At 41.9% G+C, this 23619-nt stretch overlaps 1 protein-coding gene across 2 annotated transcripts in view; it reads left to right on the top strand.

Moving 5' to 3' along the window:
- The window catches only part of STAC2 (SH3 and cysteine rich domain 2), a 121827-nt gene extending 100181 nt beyond the window's left edge, over nucleotides 1–21646 (top strand). For both annotated transcript variants that reach the window (XM_073572546.1, XM_073572547.1), the window contains exons 9-11: nucleotides 15108–15159; nucleotides 17415–17552; nucleotides 18168–21646. In XM_073572546.1, the coding sequence (XP_073428647.1) occupies nucleotides 15108–15159; nucleotides 17415–17552; nucleotides 18168–18269 (292 nt within the window). In that variant the 3' untranslated portion in view covers nucleotides 18270–21646. The remainder of the gene's footprint in view (nucleotides 1–15107; nucleotides 15160–17414; nucleotides 17553–18167) is intronic.
- The last annotated feature ends 1973 nt before the right edge of the window (nucleotides 21647–23619 follow it).

Below are 23619 nucleotides of genomic sequence, written 5' to 3'. Positions count from 1 at the left end.
ATGAAAAAATAACTTTTAACCAACTTTAACCATGCCAAAGAAGTTGAAAAGAAAAGTCTTGAGTGAGGAAAAGAAGGGCTCAATTCTGGCTTTACTAGCAGAGGGATACAGTGAGCGTTATGTTGCTTCCATCCTTAAAATTTCTAAGACTGAAGTCCATTACAACAAGGTCAAGCAGCAGACATTGGGGACAACAATGCTACAGACTGGCAGAGGGCAAAAATGACTCTCCACTGACCGGGATGACCGTCATCTTATTGGAATGTCACTCAGCAACCGCATGATGACATCAAGTGACCTACAAAAGGAATGGCAAATGGCAGCTGGGGTGAAGTGCACGGCAAGAACAGTTCATAACAGGCTCCTAGAGGCAGGGCTCAAGTCAAGTTAAGCTAGAAAAAAGCCTTTCATCAATGAGACGCAAAGGAGAGCCAGGCTGAAGTTTGCCAAAGACCATAATGATTGGACTATAGAGGATTGGAGTAAGGTAATCTTCTCTGATGAGTCTAATTTTCAGCTTTGCCCAACACCTGGTTGTCTGATGGTTAGACAGAGACCTGGAGAGGCACACAAGCCACACTGTCTTGCACCCACTGTGAAATTTGGTGGCGGATCGGTGATGATCTGGGGATGCTTCAGCAAGGCTGGAATTGGGCAGGTTAATCTTCCTAAGGATGTATGAATCAAGCCGCATACAAGGTTATTCTGGAATAACAATTGACGGCACTGACGCTGCGCTGGCAGCATCTCATTCACCAGTGTTTTTCAGCCGCTGCGGTCACATCTTAGCACAGTCCAGGTTGAAAAATGTATATATATATATATATATATATATATCCCCCAGATATGGATTACGGTGTGGGACACAACGGTATGGTATATTGTTGCTTTTTTATTTTATTTTTATTACAGGAGAACGAGGGCTTCGCATGGATTAGGTGTGGTTGCAAATATAGTTAAATTAAGAATAATAAATTTGTCTGTGTCTTTATTTCAATTAAAGGACTTTTTACTGGGTGTCTGTGTTTTTTTTACAATTTGACTATGGGGTTAGTATTGAGGGGCGTCTTATTGATGCTTCTCCATTACTAACATTGGGGCTTGATGTCACCTGAAATAATCTTTTATTAATTAAATACATGTCCAGTATTTTGCACACACTATACTATTTGTATTTGTCACTGAAATCTATATAGCTACCTATTCTATATGGATTTACTGTATGTAATCCATCTCTCCCATCCTGTCGGCTCCTGCAGTGATTTTACAGAAGCCGGCAAATGACTTACCGGTAGTGTTGAGCATTCCGATACCGCAAGTATCGGGTATCGGCCGATACTTGCTGTATCGGAATTCCGATACCGACTTCCGATATTTTTTCAATATCGGAATTCGGCATCGGAATCGGAAGTTCAGTTGATTGACGGCCTGACGTCATCATGATGCGCGGTGTGTGCGCATCATGATGCGCCGTCATTTCGGGCCTTCCGGGGGTCTCTGCCGGCCTGCCGGGGGGCTGTGCCGGCCTGCCGGGGGGCTGTGTGGACTGCCCGGGGTCTCTGCCGGCCTGCCGGGGGGCTGTGCCGGCCTGCCGGGGGGCTGTGCACCCTGTGGGGGTCTGTACCGGCCTGCCGGGGGGCTGTGCCGGCCTGCCGGGGGGCTGTGCTGATGTCCGGGGGTCTGTGCAAGCATCGTCCGATGGGACTACAAGTCCCATCGGGCGATGCCTGCTACCATGACAGTGATTGACACATTAGCCAATGATGGGACAGTAGTAGTCCCATCATCCGGCTAATGTGTTAAATGTTAAAAAAAAAAAAAAAAAAAAAATACTACATACATACTACATGCTACATACATACTACATATATACTACATACATACTACATACATACTACATACATACTACATGCATGCTACATACATACTACATATATACTACATACATACTACATACATACTGCATGCTACATACATACTACATACATACTACATACATACTACATGCATGCTACATATATACTACATGCTACATACATACCACATACATACTACATGCATGCTACATATATACTACATGCATGCTACATACATACTACATATATACTACATGCATGCTACATACATACTACATGCTACATGCATGCTACATACATACTACATACATGCTACATATATACTACATACATACTACATATATACTACATGCATGCTACATATATACTACATACATACTACATATATACTACATGCATGCTACATATATACTACATACATACTACATATATACTACATACATGCTACATATATACTACATACATACTACATATATACTACATGCATGCTACATACATACTACATGCTACATGCATGCTACATACATACTACATACATACTACATGCTACATACATACCACATATATACTACATACATACAATACATTCATACAATACATACATAGACATACAGTACATATAACATAGAGTAACATACTTACCAATACTTGTCACATTGTTCCCCGAAGCCATTGTCTTTCCGGAATAAATATTAACATAACAAACCACAAAAATACTCACCCACGATCCGAAGCAGTCCACGAGTGTGTCCCACGACGATCTTGGGTAGAGAACTGCAGCATCAGATGATGCTGCCGTTCTCTACGGGCTGCAGGAATCCAATGACGGAAGGTAGGTATCCTTCCGCACTGTATTCCTCCGCCACTTAAAAAAAAAAAAGTCCCTAGTCTCACTTTATGCCATTGCTGTGTGGGAAATTCCCACACAGCAATGGCATAAAGTGAGACTAGGGACTTTTTTTTTTTTTAAGTGGCGGAGGAATACAGTGCGGAAGGATACCTACCTTCCGTCATTGGATTCCTGCAGCCCGTAGAGAACGGCAGCATCAGCTGATGCTGCAGTTCTCTACCCAAGATCGTCGTGGGACACACTCGTGGACTGCTTCGGATCGTGGGTGAGTATTTTTGTGGTTTGTTATGTTAATATTTATTCCGTAGACGACAATGGCTTCGGGGAACAATGTGACAAGTATTGGTAAGTATGTTACTCTATGTTATATGTACTGTATGTCTATGTATGTATTGTATGAATGTATTGTATGTATGTAGTATATATGTGGTATGTATGTAGCATGTAGTATGTATGTAGCATGCATGTAGCATGTAGTATGTATGTAGCATGCATGTAGTATATATGTAGTATGTATGTAGCATGCATGTAGTATATATGTAGCATGTATGTAGTATGTATGTGGTATGTATGTAGTATATATGTAGTATGTATGTAGCATGCATGTAGTATATATGTAGCATGCATGTAGTATGTATGTGGTATGTATGTAGTATATATGTAGTATGTATGTAGTATATATGTAGCATGTATGTAGTATGTATGTAGCATGCATGTAGCATGTAGTATGTATGTAGCATGCATGTAGTATATATGTAGTATGTATGTAGCATGCATGTAGTATATATGTAGTATGTATGTAGTATATATGTAGCATGTATGTAGTATATATGTAGCATGCATGTAGCATGTAGTATGTATGTAGCATGCATGTAGTATATATGTAGTATGTATGTAGCATGCATGTAGTATATATGTAGCATGCATGTAGTATATATGTAGTATGTATGTAGTATATATGTAGCATGTATGTAGTATGTATGTAGCATGCATGTAGCATGTAGTATGTATGTAGCATGCATGTAGTATATATGTAGTATGTATGTAGCATGCATGTAGTATATATGTAGTATGTATCATGTAGTATGTATGTAGCATGCATGTAGTATATATGTAGCATGCATGTAGTATATATGTAGTATGTATGTTGCATGTAGTATGAATGTAGCATGTATGTAGTATGTAGTATGAATGTAGCATGTATGTAGTATGTAGTATGAATGTAGCATGTAATTTTTTTTTTTTTTTTTTTTTACATTTAACACATTAGCCGGATGATGGGACTACTACTGTCCCATCATTGGCTAATGTGTCAATCACTGTCATGGTAGCAGGCATCGCCAGATGGGACTTGTAGTCCTATCGGACGATGCCTGCACAGACCCCCGGAGCCTGCACAGACCACCGGCAGGCCGGCACAGCCCCCCGGCAGGCCGGCACAGCCCCCCGGCAGGCCGGCACAGCCCCCCGGCAGGCCGGCACAGCCCCCCGGAGCCTGCACAGACCACCGGCAGGCCGGCACAGACCACCGGAGCCTGCACAGACCCCCTGGCAGGCCGGCACAGCCCCCCGGCAGGCCGGCACAGCCCCCCGGCAGGCCGGCACAGCCCCCCGGAGCCTGCACAGACCACCGGCAGGCCGGCACAGACCACCGGAGCCTGCACAGACCCCCTGGCAGGCCGGCACAGCCCCCCGAAAGGCCCGTACAGACCCCAGAGAGGCTGTACAAGGGCAGGAAAGGGTTTTTCTTATTCCGATACCGGAAGTCCCATAGACTTGAATGGGACTTCCGGTATCGGAATCGGCGATACCGATACTTTTTTTAAAGATCGGCCGATACCATCCGATACGATACTTTGAAGTATCGGATGGTATCGCTCAACTCTACTTACCGGCTATTCTTGTATATATCTCTCTCTGCAATATATTATATACAGGTGTTTCTCACAAAATTAGAATATCATCAAAAAATTAATTTATTTAAGTTCTTCAATACAAAAAGCTAAACTCATATATTATGTAGAGTTATTACAAACAGAGTGATCAATTTCAAGTGATTATTTCTGTTAATGTTGATGATTATGGCTTACAGTCAATAAAAACCCAAACGTCTTTATCTCAATAAATTAGAATAATTAACAAAAATCACCTGCAAAGGCTTCCTAAGCATTTAACAATGTCCCTTAGTCTGTTTTAGTAGGCTCCACAATCATGGGGAAGACTCCTGACTTGACAGATGTCCAGAAGGCAGTCATTGACACACTCCAGAAGGAGGGCAAGCCACAAAAGGTCATTGCTAAAGAAGCTGGCTGTTCAGAATGCTGTATTTAAGCATATTAATAGAAAGTTGAGTGGAAGGATGGAAGGAAAAAGTGTGGTAGAAAAAGGTGCACAAGCAACTGGGATAACTGCAGCTTTGAAAGGATTGTTAAGAACAGGCCATTCAAAAATTTGGGAGAGATTCACAAGGAGTGGACTGCTGCTGGAGTCATTGCTTTAAGAGCCCCCACACACAGATGTATCCAGGACATGGGCTACAAGTGTTGCATTCCTTGTGTCAAACCAGTCATGACCAATAGACAACGCCAGAATCACCTTACCTGGGCCAAGGAGAAAAAGAACTGGACTGTTGTTCAGTGGCCCAAAGTATTGTTTTCAGATTAAAGTAATTTTTGCATTTCAGAGTCTGGAGGAAGAGTGGAGAGGCCACAATCCAAGCTGCTTGAGGTCTAGTGTGAAGTTTCCACAATCAGTGATGGTTTGGGGAGCCATGTCATCTGCTGGTGTAGGTCCACTGTGTTTTATCAAGACCAGTCAGCGCAGCCGTGTACCAGCAAATTTTAGAGCACTTCATGCTTCCCTCTGCTGACAAGCTTTTTGGAGATGGAAATTTCATTCTCCAGCAGGACTTGGCACCTGTCCATACTGCTAAAAGTACCAATACCTGGTTTAAAAACAGCAGTATCACTGTGCTTGATTGGCCAGCAAACTCGCCTGACCTTAACCACATAGAGAATCTATGGAGTATTGTCAAGAGGGAGATGAGAGACAAAAGACCAAACAATGCAGACGAGCTGAAGGCTGCTATCAAAGCAACCTGGGCTTCCATAACACCTCAGCAGTGCCACAGGCTGATCGCCTCCATGCCATGCCGCATTGATGCAGTAATTGATGCAATAGGAGCCCCGACCAAGTATTGAGTGCATTTACTGAACATACATTTCAGTAGGCCAGCATTTTGGATATTAAAATCATTTTTCCAGCTGGTGATAAAGTATTCTAAATTATTGAGTTGTCGGTTTTCATTGGCTGTAAGCCAAAATCATCAACATTATCAGAACTAAACACATAAAATAGATCACTATTTTTGTAATGACTCTACACATAATATATGAGTTTCACTTTTTATATTGAAGAACTGAAATATGTTAACATTTTGATGATATTCTAATTTTATGAGAAGCACCTGTGTGTGTGTGTATATATGTGTGTGTATGTATATATATATATATATATATATATATATATATATAAATAATGTGTTTGTGCATGTGTGTGTATATATGTATATATATATATATATATATATATCCTATGGGTCTAAATAAATTCTATCTATTCTATTCTAACTTGTCACTCTGTGATTATACTGTATGCGGCAGATCATTTGCCGGCTTTTAATGTACCTATCTTCTATATATACAGTATATATGTGTGTGTGTGTGTTTTGAAGAATGTTTCGTTTTAAAACAATGTGTAAAGGATAGAGAACTGCTGTCTGTAAAAGCTCATGTTAAAATCGCATTGCATACGGATTGCATACACTTGTCATATGGATGTTCCATTTAAAAATCACACAGCAATCGCATGAAACTCGCATGGCACTCGTCCGGTTTTTTTCGGTCCTGAAATTGGACCTTTTTTTTCTCGCATATGGGTACAGTTGTGGCCAAAAGTATTGACACCCCTGCAATTCTGTCAGATAATACTCAGTTTCTTCCTGAAAATGATTGCAAACACAAATTCTTTGGTATTATCTTCATTTAATTTGTCTTAAATGAAAAAACACAAAAGAGAATGAAGCAAAAAGCAAAACATTGATCATTTCACACAAAACTCCAAAAATGGGCCAGACAAAAGTATTGGCACCCTCAGCCTAATACTTGGTTGCACAACCTTTAGCCAAAATAACTGCGACCAACCGCTTCCAGTAACCATCAATGAGTTTCTTACAATGCTCTGCTGGAATTTTAGACCAGTCTTCTTTGGCAAACTGCTCCAGGTCCCTGATATTTGAAGGGTGCTTTCTCCAAACTGCCATTTTTAGATCTCTCCACAGGTGTTCTATGGGATTCAGGTCTGGACTCATTGCTGGCCACCTTAGAAGTCTCCAGTGCTTTCTCTCAAACCATTTTCTAGTGCTTTTTGAAGTGTGTTTTGGGTCAGTGTCCTGCTGGAAGACCCATGACCTCTGAGGTAAACCCATCTTTCTCACACTGGGCCCTACATTATGCTGCAAAAGTTGTTGGTAGTCTTCTGACTTCATAATGCCATGCACACGGTCAAGCAGTCCAGTGCCAGAGGCAGCAAAGCAACCACAAAACATCAGGGAACCTCCGCCATGTTTGACTGTAGGAACCGTGTTCTTTTCTTTGAATGCCTGTTTTTTTCTCCTGTAAACATGTTGATGCCTTTGCCCAAAAAGCTCTACTTTTGTCTCATCTGACCAGAGAACATTCTTTCAAAACGTTTTAGGCTTTTTCAGGTAAGTTTTGGCAATCTCCAGCCTGGCTTTTATATGTCTCGGGGTAAGAAGTGGGATCTTCCTGGGTCTCCTACCATACAGTCCCTTTTCATTCAGACGCTGATGGATAGTACGGGTTGACACTGTTGTACCCTCGGACTGCAGGGCAGCTTGAACTTCTTTGGATGTTAGTCGAGGTTCTTTATCCAACAGCCACACAATCTTGCGTTGAAATCTCTTGTCAATTTTTCTTTTCCATCCACATCTAGGGAGGGTAGCCACAGTGCCATGGGCTTTAAACTTCTTGATGACACTGCGCACGGTAGACACAAGGAACATTCAGGTCTTTGGAGATGGACTTGTAGCCTTGAGATTGCTCATGCTTCCTCACAATTTGGTTTCTCAAGTCCTCAGACAGTTCTTTGGTCTTCTTTCTTTTCTCCATGCTCAATGTGGTACACACAAGGACAGAGGTTGAGTCAACTTCAATCCATGTCAACTGGCTGCAAGTGTGATTTAGTTATTGCCAACACCTGTTAGGTGCCACAGGTAAGTTACAGGTGCTGTTAATTACACAAATTAGAGAAGCATCACATGATTTTTCGAACAGTGCCAATACTTTTGTCCACCCTCTTTTTTATGTTTGGTGTGGAATTATATCCAATTTGGCTTTAGGAATATTCTTTTTGTGTTTTTTCATTTAAGACAAATTAAATGAAGATAATTATACCAAAGAATTTGTGTTTGCAATCATTTTCAGGAAGAAACTGAGTATTATCTGACAGAATTGCAGGGATGTCAATACCTTTGGCCACAACTGTATGTACCCTTACAAGTGAAAACGGGATTGAGATTTCATGCATCCCATACCTTGTCCTACCCAATTCTTCAATTTTACTGACCAGAAATCAACATCAACCACTTACATGTCATAAATCGATATCATACATACTGCACATTATTCACGATCATTGGAAATTTTACCATAAAATTACCAAAACACACCAGAAATTAAATTCAGTCACACTGTAGTCACTTATAAGCTCAGTTATCTGTTCCCGTGCTAGTCAGTTACTTGTGGTATTTTTCAGTCATTTGCACTGAACAATTCTTATGAAATCTATTTATATACGGTAATTGCCTTGTAATGTTTTCATTTCCTGTTCTGTCCAGATGTTACTGTATCCCAGAATTCTAAACAGAGGAAGTTCAATGACCGCCATATTGAGACACCCAAGTGATGGGTGTCTCAATATGGAAACTGTTCCTGGTACCAACCTATTGCGCGGTACCACCAGCAGAACACCGTCACACCACACACACACACACACTATACGCCGTACGCACTACACACACAGATGTGCGACGGGTCTACAGGCAGAGGAATCCAGTCACATTAAAGGGGTTTTCCCATGAACGAAAGTTCATTTTAAAAATTATCTGTGTCTGACCATGTACGGAGCATACCACATCTCCTGGGCAGGGGAGGAAGCAAAAGACAATACTGACATTACAGCAGGCGATCACAGAGGATTCATTTTGTGAGGTAAAATATTGTTAAAAAAGTCAGCACATGGGGAAAGAAAGAGTGGATAGGTGGGTGACCACATGAGGGGAGAGATTCTCAACGCTGCAAAAGCCTGCCCCCATCGTGACATTGCCGCCCTCCCAATGCTATAGCATCGGGCCTCCATCTAGTATATTCATATCTAGCAATGGAATATTCCCATGGAAACAGACAAATAAATTTTTTTATCTGGTACAGAACTCAGATATTTATGCCAAATCTATAGGATATACAGTAGATGATCAATTTTCTGCCAATTTGCTCAGCATTCTCCATATCGTCTATATACATTGGCACGTTTTTACATAGGGAATTAGTGGTTTGCCTGTGTAATCTCTTGTCTCCTTCAAAAAAAAATTCTTCTTTTTTTTAGAGATCAGATGTATCAGTCATGGGAAATCTAGTGTAGATATGCAAATGAGGCTGGATATACACTGGGGGTGTGTCAATACACTCAAACTACTTCTTTCAAGTGCATTGACACCCCCCCAGTGCATTTCCAACCTGATTTGCATGTCTACACTAGATTTTTCGTGACTGGTACATTTGAAACAAACACTGTGATAGGGGAACAAGAGGCTACACAATGATATAAAGACCTCCATCCTTTAAAATATGCTGACAGGTTCATTTTAAATGGAGGGAACCATGCACATGCACTGCCACTTCTCTAATCAGTTAGCTGCAGGACGGAGGTACTATAAGCAATCTTGGCTGTAGGAATGATGGTCAGGGGGTCTATGTTCCCATGTGGCAGTCCAAGAGGAACATGTAAGTCCTAGTATTTCTTTTATGCTGGCCATCCATTTTCATATATTTTAGTCACCCGTAAATGCCACCTATCCTTTGTTCTGATCGCTGTCGTTAGTCATATTTTTCAATTTAACAATGAAGAAACCACTAGTGGTTTCTGAAGCGACTACGCTGGAAAAAATGCTCTAAAAGACATTTAGGTGTTTTTTTAGCCTTCCCATTGACTTCTATTATAAAGTGTACAGCTTCTTCAGAGCAGAAAACACCTGAGGAATGGTCGCTCACTTCTTTTAGCCTCTTGTGAAAACTGAAGTGATTGAAAGAATCTCAAAAGCCTGAACATATGAAAATCAAGTCATTTTTACATAGAAATAAATATATATGTTCATTCTTTTGACCCTTTTCTGAGCTCTTTTTCAGGCAGCTTTTTGGAGTGGACTCACCTACAAAACCTGTCATGTGCACAGGCTTGCCTCTAGGAACTTCAGGGTCCCATACTGGCAAAATTTTCAGGCCCTCTTGAGACTCAACCCAGGCTCCACCCCAGCCCCACCTCCACGCCTCGAACCTTCCACAGTTTCACCTCCCTCTCTTGTAAAAACTCCACTTCTGCACCATGTCCTCACCAATCACACATTAACAGTTCCCAACACCAGATCACAAACATAGCCAGCATCTTTTGTTTTGGCCAAAAGACTTTTTTTAATCTGCCACCATGGCAAGGTAGACTCTTTTGGCCGGGTCCTACTCTACTGTAATTTATTAAACATTTGTTAAAATATCCAATACTCTTTAAGTATATTTTTATTTATTTTTCAATTTATAAAATTATAATTATTTATATAGCACCATTAATTCTATGGTGCTGTACATGAGAAGGGGTTACATACAAAGTTATAGATATCGTTAACAGTAAACAAATTTACAATGACAGACTGGTACAGAGGGGAGAGGACCCTGTCCTTGCGGATTACATTCTACAGGATAATGGGGAAGAGACAGAAGGTCGGGGGTGCAGCAGCTCTGGTGGTGATGAGGCGGCAGCTCGGGCGGTGGTGCGGCGGCAGAATGGTTACTGCAGGTTGTAATCTTTCCTGAAGAGATGGGTTTTCAGGTTCCGTTTGAAGGATCCGAGGGTGGTTGATAATCGGACGTGTTGAGGCATGGAATTCCAGAGGATGGGGGATAGTTGGGAGAAATCTTGGAGGTGGTTGTGTGAGGAACGAATAAGTGTGGAGGAGAGTAAGAGGATCGAAGATTACGTGAGGGAAGATATTGGGAGATTAGTTCAGAAATATAGGGAGGGGACAGGTTGTCGATGGTTTTGTAGGTCAGTGTTAGTAGTTTGAACTGGATTTGTTGGTGAATTGGGAGCCAGTGGAGGGATTTGCAGAGGGGAGAGACGGGAGTAGCGAGGAGAAAGGTGGATTAGTCGGGCAGCAGAGTTGAGGACAGAATGGAGTGGTGTAAGAGAGTTAGCAGGGAGGCCACAGAGGAGAGTGTTGCAGTAGTTAAGGCGGGAAATGACCAATAATATCACAATGGACAAATATCAGATTCCTTAGGATAGATTCATGGACTTCAGTGCGCTGCTAGACAAATTCACTAATCCAGGTTGTGAGAAAGATTAACTGTTTATTTACCAACGCGTTTCAAAGTGAATACCACTTCTTCATCATGGGATGACATCAGGAAATCTGTATATAGTGTCAGTGTACAGGTGATACAGTGATCATCGGTGACATTATACACAAGAGCTCTGTCTATAGTGTATAGTGAAAGTGTACAGGTCACTGACTCACCGGTGAAGTCTTTTGTTGAAATTCTTCATCTTTGCTTTTCATCTTCATCCAGCGCAAACCGCAATCACTTCTTCCAGCCAGGACTCGTCTCTGCAGTAAATAACACAGTTATCTAGAGCACCACTTGCAGAGAACATTGCTTAATTTTTTCCCAACTTCTACACTACACCAGATGAAGAAAATAAGTCGATATAGTGTCGCCCTGCACAGTACCAGCACCCTCCTATTAAAAACAGTATTGTTGCGAATTCCCTTGCTCAGACTTCTGAGCTGGAGCTCCCTCTGGTGGTTACTGGGAGTAGTGGAGCTGGCCAGTCTGATGGAAGTTTGCCACCTGACGACGATGAATGGGAATCTGTGGTTTCTGGCTGGGAGCATATAAGTGAGCAGGCTTTCCTTGGTGGTTGCTGGTGATTTTCTCCTTGTGCATTTTGAGCTGTTCAGTCTCCTGCCTGATCTGCATGGTTCAGTTAAGTGATTCTCTTGCTAATCCCTTGCATCTAATCTGGTTGTGCCATTTTTTGCTTTCTGCTTTGCGAGGGTTCAGCGTACTCCCTGTGGGGGGGCAGCGCTGGGCTCTGCTCCATATGTTACAGCTTGTGCCTGTTTGTTCAGTCCCCTTTTATATTAGTATCTTTTGCTTTGCTTCCAGTTCACACCGGAGTGCTGATTTAGCGGGGGTTTGGTCATGTGGCCTCAGGTTTTTTTGTACATCTGATGTGTTGGATTTTATAGGGTTTTTGCGTGATTGCAGACAGTATCTTTTCTGTCCTGTCCTGTCCTGTCCTATCTAGACAGTTTGGGCCCCATCATTTGCTCTGTCTATTTTCTGAAGCCTATGTTTGTGTCTCATCTTGTCTCACCGACAATATATGTTTGGGGGCTGTCTATTCCTTTGAGGATCTGCTCCGGGGCAGTTTAGATTTCACCTTTCTGGCTTTAGGCTTAGTTAGTTCTCTGGCTGTACTGAGGCATCTAGGGCATCGTAGGAATGCTCCACGGCTACTGCTAGTTATGTTGTTAGGATCAGGGGTCTGCAATCCACTAAGTTACCAACCTCTCTGGTTTCCTGGTGGCTTAGCCTGATCCTGCCATCCTCTTCGGTGACCCATTCATAACAGAATAAAAAAAGGCGCAACCAGATTAGATGCAAAGGATTAGCAAGAGAATCACTTAACTGAACCATGCAGATCAGGCAGAAAACTGAAGAGCTCAAAATGCACAAGGAGGAAATCACCAGCAACCACCAAAGGAAGCCTGCTCACTTATATGCTCCCAGCTGGCAACCCCAGATTCCCAATCATCGTCATCAGGTGGCAAACTTTATCGGACTGGCCAGCTCTACTACTCCCAGTAACCAACAGAGGGAGCTCCAGCTCAGAAGTCTGAGCAAGGGAAGTCACAACACAGTATGCTCAAAAATAAAATACATCCCTGCAGTAATATCCCTTAATTAGCCCCTACAGTAATATCCCCCATACTGGCCTCCTTGTGTCTCATTCCTGGCTCCAACCATTTGTTCTCCCATCCTGGCCCCATATGTCCTCCCATCCTGCCCTCATGTGTCTCAATTCTGCCTCCATGTAATGTCCCATCATGTCCCATATAATCTCCCCATCCTGCCCCATATGATCTCCCCATCCTGCCCCATATGATCTCCCCATCCTGCCCTATATGAGCTCCTCATCCTGCCCCATATGAGCTCCTCATCCTGCCCCATATGATCTCCCCATCCTGCTCCATATAATCTGCCCATTCTGCCCCATATGATCTCCCCATCCTGCCCCATGTGTCCTATGATCCTGCTCCATCTGTCACATGATCCTGCCCCATCTGCCTCATGATCCTGTCCTATATGCCCCATGATCCTGCTCCATGTGTCTCCATCCTGCACCATCTGTCTCTATCCTGCCCCATGATCCTGCACCATGTGTCTACATCCTGCCCCATGTTCCTACCCCATGATCCTGCAACATGTTTCTCCATCCTGCTACATGATCCTGCACCATGTGTCTCCATCATGCCTCATCTATATCCATTCTGCCCCATGATCCTGCACCATGTGTCTCCATCTTGCCCCATGTTCCTGCCCAATGATCCTGCACAATGTTTCTCCATCCTGCCCCATGTTCCTGCCCCATCTGTCTCCATCCTGAACCATGTGTCTCCATCCTGCCCCATGATCCTGCACCATCTGTCTACTTCCTGACCCATGATCCTGCACCATGTGTCTCCATCCTGCCCAATTATCCTGCAGTCTCCATCCTGCATCATGTTCCTGTCCCATCTGTCTACTTCCTGCACCATGTGTCTCCATCCTACCCCATGTTCCTGCCCTATCTGTCTCCATCTTGCCCCTTGATTCTGCACCATGTGTCTCCATCTTGCCGCTCAAATACTTTCTCCTTACCTAACCATGGTCCAGCGTCGTTGTCTCCTCCATCCATTTGAAGCACGGACTCGCCGGCATATGACGTTACTGTGTGCTGACATCAGGTGCCAGCCTGTGATTGCCTGAGGGCCTTTACCTAACTGATTTTAACTGAACGTGCGTCTGTGGGCGCATGTTCAGTTACTGCACCGGCAGGATCCTACTGCACCTGGGGCCCATCGGGTCCAACACTCCAGTAAAGGCAGTAATACACTGATAGCAGCTCTGCGTGTTCACATACCGTAACGGGAGAGTTTGCAAATCTTTTATGCCTTTTTCTCCGTGCTTATTCAAGCAGTTTTTTGGCATGAACTCGACTGTAAAAGATGCTCTGTGCATATACTTTAATGGAAGAGTTTGTAAATCTTTTATGTATTTTTCAGCAATTTATGAGTAGAAATAACACCAAGTTGTCTAATGAAACTCATTTTTAAAAATGAAATAAGTAAAAAAAAAAACAAATGTGAACAAACCCTTTAGAAAAAGGTTTGAGAGTCCTCAGTGGTTGATACCTTTTAATCGCTAACTGAAAAGATGGTAACAAATTGCAAGCTTCTGAAACTACTTAGGTCTATTCATCATTCTTCTATGCCTGATTCATAATATATATTTTGTGCCTAAAATACAAAGAAAATGTGTTATCTTTAACTTTAAGCCTTGCTTAACTGTTCACAATAAAAGTAATTTTGACCAGTGGTGTCTAAACTTTTACATTGCATAGAGTCCCTTTAGGCTTTATTGTAGATTTCTCATTGGGATCTTGAAGCTTTAGGTTACTCCTGTGCAAATAAAGCTTCTCCTAAATTTTGCACAAACCACACAATCATAAATATATCTTTGACTCTAATCTGCCTCCCCACCCCCACACATCATTAACAATAATATCAATTATTTATTATCCAGGTCAGTACTTTGTGCAATAATCTATAAAATATTAATGAAGAACTGACCATATGTGCATCTATATATTTATTGTAATTTTGGTCTTTCATATTTCCTTTACATATCCCTCCCTATCTTGCTCTCATCTGCTTATCTTTTCTTGTATCGCCTCTTCCCCTCCTTCCCTCCCTCTTTCAATTTTTCTCCTGCTCCCCCCCACAGGCCCGGTGACAGAGTTATGGTGATGGATGACTCAAACGAGGATTGGTGGAAGGTGAGAAATCTAGATTTTATGGTCTCAGCAGGTAGAACAAGGAGAGAGCTGTGGTAAACAAGCGAAAATAGAGTGGAGAAAGCCAGGTCTTCCATTGTCTTAGAGCCGTAAGACGCGTCAGAGATAAGTGATAGAAAGATGTAAAGCAATTGGGATGGACAGAAATGTATAAAAATGAGGAATACATGGAAAGAAGAGAGCGGGAAATGGTTTTTCGTACATCATCTTTACATTTATGAAAGCATGTAATTATTCAGGAGTGACCTCTCCACCCACAATTCCTTTGCACCAGCAGCCTTATTGTACAGAAGTTATTGTCAGAGCATCCAGGCCCTCCTCAGTGTGTGGGCAGGTGATTGCGGTCACACTGTGCTAAACACAGAGGGAGATCACAGACACATGCACAAAGGCAAAATGGAGACTACAAAGGGAGAAACATTGAAAGTGATAATAGATACGGAGAGCTTTAGTCATCCTAAAGATGGATACACGAAAACGTCTTTCTGACACAATCTTCAGCACATGATGTGCCACCGGAGGCTCAGGGTTCTTACCCCATTGTTGTGTGAGAGACGATCAATCGCATTACTTTCTAGCATTTAGCTTTTCTGGACTACACAAGGGTTAGGGTATGTTGTGCACATGACATTTTTTTTTCAAGCAGTTGAACCAGCCAAGTTCTTCTAGAAGACACTTCAGGAAACACTGTCATTTTTTTGTATCAAAGCATCTTGATTTGGCATTTTTTTTGGTGGAGGCGCTCTCTCAGTGCTCTTTTGATGGTTTTGACCACCAGCGTTTTGTGTTCGTTTTTTTTAGTGTTTCTCAGCATTTTTCTGATTTCTTCATTGCTGGCCCAAAAACACTTGAAAAGACATCTGTGCGCTTCCGGGCATCTTTTGAGCCTTCCTATTGACTTCTATAATAAAGTATAGAGTCTTCAGAGCAGAAAATGTCTGACGAATGGTCAGCCTACTTCTTTTAACCTCATCAAATTTTCCAAAGATGCCAACCTATTAAGATGCCCAAACACCTGAAAATATGTACATCAAGTAGTTTTTATATAGAAATGCAGGTGTTCATTCTTTTGAGCGTTTGTGTTAGTGCTTTTTCAGACTGTTTTTAGAGCATAATCCCTCTGCAAAAGATGCTGTGTCCACATACCTTTAGGATCCTTTTAGGAAGACATGTAGGGAATACATTACGTGATGAATATTAAGGTCTAAAATCAATGGCGTAAGATGGGTATCAGCAACTGGAACTAGACAAATATATTATATCAGGGTCAGACTGACCCACCAGAGAATCCTACGGTGAGCCCTGGCTTCTCCTTCAGGAACATCCATAGTAGCAGATCTTTGCAATTGTTATGGGGCAGGTGCAATGACGTCACTCTGTGGTCATCATACTATGCATGTGTAGGATAATTCAGTTTGGGGGTATCATGTGTGTGGAGGGTGGGGATTTTATGGGGCATTATACTTAAAGGGAGCCATGAAATAGGTCTCATAGTATGTGAAAACACTAATGGCATCTCAGTGCAAATTACATTGATGTCTTATCCCTTGGATAGGTCATAGATATTAGATCGGTTGGGTCCAACACCCAGCACCCTTGCCAATAATTTGAAATAGACAAAACACCCTTTTAAGGATAATGAATTGGTTTTGGGTATATGAAAGGTAGGCCCTCAAAATCAAGTCCTCTGGTGGGCCAAATGTTTCCTAGTCCAACACCCTCTAACCCATGAAAAGTTACCACTCCCTTCCACCAGTCCAGCAGCAATGAACCCCTTATCACCAAGCACATACAGTACATTTTAAGAAAAAAATGATATTATAGATTGCCCTTTGATCCTCAGTGTTTTATTCTTTTCTTTGAAATCTGACACAAAAATGCAAAAATAAGAAATTATTTATTGTTATAATATATATTTTTATGTACTTATTTTATTGCCCTAACCCTAACCCTATCATTAACTCTAGCCACCAAGAAGAATGCTGATGCTGCTCAGTGCACTGAACCATTTTACAGGGGAAATGGGGAGGAGGGAGTGGGGCGTGTTAAGGAAATTAGCACATCCATAAAATTTGGTGCTCCAGAACAACCACATCTATGGCCCCATCCATCGCATTACACCACTGCCAACAACTGTCTCTACGGGCTGTATTGTATCTGCATATGTCTCCGATATCATATAGACTCTGCCATGTACCTGCCTAAAATTTATATCACATGATGACCTGTATTTTCAGGGGAAATGTTGTGACAGGACTGGCTTTTTCCCGGCAAATTTTGTACAGCGGGTACGGCTAGGGGAAACTGTGTGGAGGAGCACAAAGACATTCCATGGCACAAAAGAGCAGGGGCAACTGAGTGTGAAAGAAGGACAGGTACGTACTTTCCCCTATTGTTATAGTGAACTGTAATGCGTTTGGTATGGGTCAGTGGACCATTGGTCAGGCTGGGAACTTTCAGGTTTTCATACAAGTGCCAAAATATGTCCTCATGGATATGAAGACAATCTCAATAAGGTCTATCAGTAATATCCATAGGTCCTTCAGTAAAAAGTTGTAAAAGATGGGGCTTTACCACATATTACGTATATATAGAAATATCTATGGATACCCCTCACAAGTTTTAAAAAGTTCTTTCAGATTGTGATCTCTTGATTTTGTGTTTTTCACCTCAAAACATCTTTAAGTGTAAAATTGCTGTGAATTGACTAACACATCCCATTGCATCGGCCATGACAGTGGTCTGTTGCCGAGGTGCGGGAGAACCACCTAATCCCCAGCTCTTCTTTTGATTAGCTGACCTGGAGCAACATCATCAATATGATTTATCACACAGGACATCACTCCAGTCCAAATAATCAAAAGATGTGGTGGGGATTATGGCAGGTAAGAGGCGGTTCTCTAGTGCCACTGCAACAGACTATTGTTGTAGGAAATGGAAAAGGACGTGTGAAAATTCCCGATATTCATGTGAATTTTTTCTTTTCTCAGATTTGCGTGGGCGTTGGAAAAGCAGAATCCGAAGGCCTCATTAAAGTGTCAAGTGGGAAAAAGAGAGGCCTGGTGCCTCAAGACTGTCTGGTGGAGGTTTGAGAGGCAACACCAGCTTTAGCACAGAGACATACTGCGCCATGAGAGCAACTGAGCAGCTAAAATAATTGTTATCTTGTGCAAAAGCAATAAGGCCTTCAGGGGGGCTCTGATGCTACTGAGTGGCATGGTAACATTCGGATGACCCTACTTCTCCTAGGAACCCTGGCAGTGACATCTTATTGCAGAACCTATAAATGCTGCATTAAGCATCTCCTCTTTCTCTCTCTCTCTTTATATATATATATATATATATATATATATAACTTCCAGTATATAAATGCGTATTTTGCAATATTTATCCACCAGTTATCTGTGACATGATCACTCAGGGCCATCTCTTCAGGGAAAGTCTCTTAGTGACCTCTTACCGGGGTTGAGATGTCATCAGCATCAGCTCTTGGGTTACCCAATCTTCCAATCTTGCAAGTCTGTGGCAGGAGGCGCAACCTCCGAGCACAAAGCATTTGAGGAGTAGGGTAATTGTCACAGTCACCTCCAGTCACATTTCTCCCTTCTTTAGAAGTAAGCAGGAGTAAATACATCAATATTTATATACCTCTTTGACAGAAGTGTCAGAAGAGTGTGCGAACGAGAGATCATGGAATGCACGTTCAGCAGGAATGATGCAAGTCGCTCTTTTAATGACATGCCGTGTGCATTTTTATTAGAAGAGATATGAAATATTCATCTTACACGTCTTTCGCTAAAACAGTAATCTAATACCGATAGAACAAGCAAAGTTCAAATATATAAGAGGAGGAGGGCGTAGTGTGTCAGGGTGGGCATCCAAATTATTTATGGAGAAAGCGGAGTGCGGCTGCGGTGTGGGTGCAGAATACAGAGACTATAGCTTGTATGTGTATTTACTAAGGGAGGGTGGGGGATTGTTTTCGTAAAGATCTCGTAAAGATTTTTGCATAGAATGATGGAATTTTTGGGCAATTATCTACAAATAGACATAGTGCAAAAAATGTGAGGATTCTAAAGGCTACAGTATCCTATCAATGGCTGTTAGATGTATAGCATGCATCCACAAGTTAAAATGTAGATTTTTAGAGAGCAAACTATGCACATGACGTGCATGCGATTTTATTGAATAGGCAAGCAGACCATGACTCAAAACAATAGAATAGCGATTGCCGAGAGCTTAGTGCCAGAGATAGAACTTTGCCCACCAGCACCCATTCTCCGACTCCATTGCTCATCCACTCATTATATCTGTATATATATAAATGTATGTGTACGTCCGCCCCCACATCCAGCCTTCAGGCTATTCACTGTCCTATGCTCTGCCTGTACCATATCTGTTCCACACAGAGCCAGATACCACAAGACCCTCTGGCAGCTCCAGCATTTCTGTCATTACCCTTTCAGTGCTGATCAGGGGATCCAGTACCGGTGTAAATATATATAATATATGTGTTAATGTATCTGTTGTTATTAAGGTGTCAGAGGAATGAAATCTCTTCAGTGATGTACTAGCCCTTTTTCCTTTATATTGTGTTATTGCTGTGTCAGCTTTAAGATCCCATGAATAATTCATTTTCTTCCGTGGCTATATCAGTCACCTTCAAAGCTTCCTACCATCTCTATGCACCTTTAATTTCTATTTTATATCCAGTTGTGTCCTTCAGCCATTCTTTCCCTCTTATCGCTCACTTATTTTTATTCTGTACATTTATTTGCATTTTTGAATAATTGGTTTTACTTTTTTTTTTTATTCTACCACTGGTCTGGTGTCGTGATAGCATTATAACGCCATCTGCTCGGTTTCTGAATACTGCATGTCTTCCTATTCTGTCTTATCCATTATTCTCTTTTCTTGTATCTTAGTCCTTCCTTCTCAATCTCCTTCAATAAATATCTGTTCTTGAAATTGATACACGAACTGGTTGTCCTCGATCGAAGACAGCGCCACATCCATAGGTTGTGTCTGGTATTGTAGCTCCAGTGAGGTGAAAAGCAATATCCCACCAATCTATGGAATGGACAGCTGTAGTTATGCTTTTGAAAGAAAGCAGTCTCATTTTTCTAATCTTAAACATTTCTTCAAGACCATTCCCAAATTTCAGAGGCATTCCCTCCTTACTCCCAGTTATTACCATGCCTTGAGTCACAAATCTAATATTCTACCAATTTTTTAAATAACAATTCCCATTCACAAAATATTATGGCTATGAAAAAATATTATGGGTATGAAATGTACCCAAACTTTTTTATTCTGCTCTCCATAAATTCGGGAACCGATTCTGTGATAGTGATGCAAACTCCCAGTGCCCAGCTGTGCCAGTGTTGCCCCCAATCAATAGGGACAATTAATGCACTCTATACGATCACACTCGTCACTGTCCCCTAATGCCAGCCTTGTATTCAAGGATGATCTACCATCATACGCAAAACTGAACTTTTCTTCATCTGGGGCAAATATTTAGCTTGCTGCCCTTAACCTACTATCTGAAAAACGAACGCAAGGCACCCAGGACCCCAGGTAAATACTCTAAATACTCCTCTAGCCCTCCTGGTTCCCATGTCTCAGTAGATGCCTCCAGAGCTTATTCTGGCCATGGCCTACCTTTAGTCTCCCAAATGTGAATTATTTTCTCCTTATTCTACCCGATGTATAAAAAGTCAATTTCCTCCATGGTATCTGAGCATTAAAAGATGTTATGCCTTTCTATACGTGGCGCCAAAAGATCTGTAGGTAGTTCCATAGCTAGGCTCCATCTGACTCCGCTCCACTTTTTAAACCTAAGCTCCATACACACATTGCAACACTTCTATACTTATCGCCATCCTCTGATCCTTGTCCTTCATGTACCCAGTTCTTTATTTTACATTTTTTGTCTGCTCTTTTAAATCATTAAACAGATCCACTCCCCAAATCCAAACCTCTGCTCTTCTGCTTTGTCACCTCCAACCTGCATTAACACTTTATCTTTTCCTTTTTGGTTCCTTGCTCTGCATCCTTAGTCCCCTCTCATCCTAATTTCTAGCCTCCCTTTCCTTCCCATCTCCCTGAATTCTCTCCATCCGCTCTGTTGCCCACATTCCTTCCGCTCCATTTCTTGGTCTTGTCCTTAGGGCTTGCACTGCTTTTTAATGCCATATTCTATCTTGCCCACGCTGCATTGTGTAGCAGCGCTAAGTACCTTTATTCTTGCCTTCTCCACAATTGCACTATCATCTTTAGCCATTAATGTAAGGACTGAGTGACCCGTCCAGCGAAGAAAAGGAGTCTACCACCATTGCAGTTTGCATGGTTTTAAAGAGTTTCCTTCTCTATACACCTTGTTATCTTTGTATTTCATTAGCAGCAATAAAGGACCTAAGGCAATCACCTACTACAACTCTGTAACAATAAAGTGGTATTAACTCTTTGTCGAGACTTTTTCAATTTTTTATGTGTTTTAAGTACGGTACTCATTTTCTATACTTTGATTAATGGCATTGTCTACTTGTAAAAGCTATTGAATCTCTATTGGATCCACACTGGTATGGTTTAATGTGGCCAGGATAAAGAGTGGCACTACAAAAGTGCTGAACCTTACCCATGCAGAATGAGACATAACTAATTGTCCTAAAATCAATAGCACAAGGACAACCAATTGGCCATTAAGAACATTTCATATTTCTAGAATTTTTCCTGACAATGTAGAACCTCCTTACATTAGTTACTCAAAGGATTATTAAATGGGCTTATATCCCTCCAAATATCTATCTGGAGTTTTCGGCATAGAGGGGGATCCCTCGCACAACGCAAAACCAAGAAATAAGAAAAAGCTCCCACTATGGCTCTATGGCATTGTTAGTTGATCCATGTAATAAGGTTGGCCACTCAATTTACAGTGGGGAATAATGTATTTAGTGAGCCACCAATTGTGCAAGTTCTCCCACTTAAAAAGATCAGAGGCCTGTAATTGACATCATAGGTAGGCCACAACTATGAGAGTCAAAAAGAGAAAACAAACCCAGAAAATCACCTTGGCTGATTTGGCAAGATTTATTTTGCAAATTATTGTGGAAAATAAGTATTTGGTCATTAACAAAAAGTTCATCTCAATATTTTGTTATCCTTTGTTGGCAATGACAGAGGTCAAACGTTCTCTGTAAGTCTTCACAAGGTTGGCACACACTGTTGGTGGTATGTTGGCCCATTCCTCCATGCAGACCTCCTCTAGAGCAGTGATGTTTTAGGCCTGTCGCTGGGCAACACGGACTTTCAAATCCCTCCAAAGGTTTTCTATGGGGTTGATATCTGTAGACTGGCTATGCCTCTCCAGGACCTTCATATGCTTCTTACAAAGCCACTCCTTCGTTGCCCTGGTGGTGTGCTTGGGATCATTATCATGCTGAAAGACTCATCCACATTTCATCTTCAATACCCTTGCTGATGGAAGGAGGTTTGCACTCAAAATCTCATGGCCCCATTCATTCTTTCATGTACATGCATCAGTTGTCCTGGTCCCTTTGCAGAGAAACAGCACCAAAGCATGATGTTGCCACCCCCATGCTTCACAGTAGGTATGGTGTTCCTTGGATGCAACTGAACATTCTGTCTTCTCCAAACATGACAAGTTTTGTTTCTACCAAACAGTTCTACTTTAGTTTCATCAGACATTCTCCCAATACTCTTCTGGATAATTCAAATGCTCTCTAGCAAACTTCAGATGGGTCCAGACATGTACTTAAGCAGGGGGACACGTCTGGCACTGCAGGATCTGAGTCTCTGGCAGTGTAGTGCGATACTGATGGTAGCCTTTGTTACGGTGGTCCCAGCTCTATGCACGTCATTCACTAGGTTCCCCCATGTGGCCCTGGGATTTTTGCTCACCGTTCCTATGATCATTTTGACCCCTCGGGGTGAGCTCTTGTGTGCAACCCCAGATCGAGGGAGATTATCAGTGGTCTTGTATGTTTTCCATTTTCTTATTATTGCTCCCACAGTCGATTTCATCACACCAAGCTGCTTACCTATTGCAGATAGTCTTCCCAACCTGGTGCAGGGCTACAATTTTGTTTCCGGTGTCCTTCGACATCTCTTTGGTCTTCACCATAGTGGAGTTTGGAGTGTGACTGTTTGAGGTTGTGGACAGATATCTTTTATACTGATAACAAGTTCAAACAGGTGCCATTACTACAGGTAATGAGTGGAGGACAGAGGAGCCTCTTAAAGAAGAAGTTACAGGTCTGTGAGAGCCAGAAATCTTGCATGTTTTTAGGTGACCAAATACTTATTTTCCACCATAAATTGCAAAATAAAGCTTGCCAAATCAGACAAGGTGATTTTCTGGATTTGTTTTCTCATTTTGACTGTCATAGTTGTGGTCTACCAATGATGTCAATTACAGGC

Source organism: Dendrobates tinctorius, unplaced genomic scaffold (genome assembly GCF_039654945.1).
Source record: "Dendrobates tinctorius isolate UK_male_01 unplaced genomic scaffold, ASM3965494v1 ptg000032l, whole genome shotgun sequence".
NCBI lineage: Eukaryota > Metazoa > Chordata > Amphibia > Anura > Dendrobatidae > Dendrobates > Dendrobates tinctorius.
The sequence above is the reverse complement of the archived record's forward strand: the minus strand, read 5'-3'. Positions and strand labels throughout refer to the sequence as shown.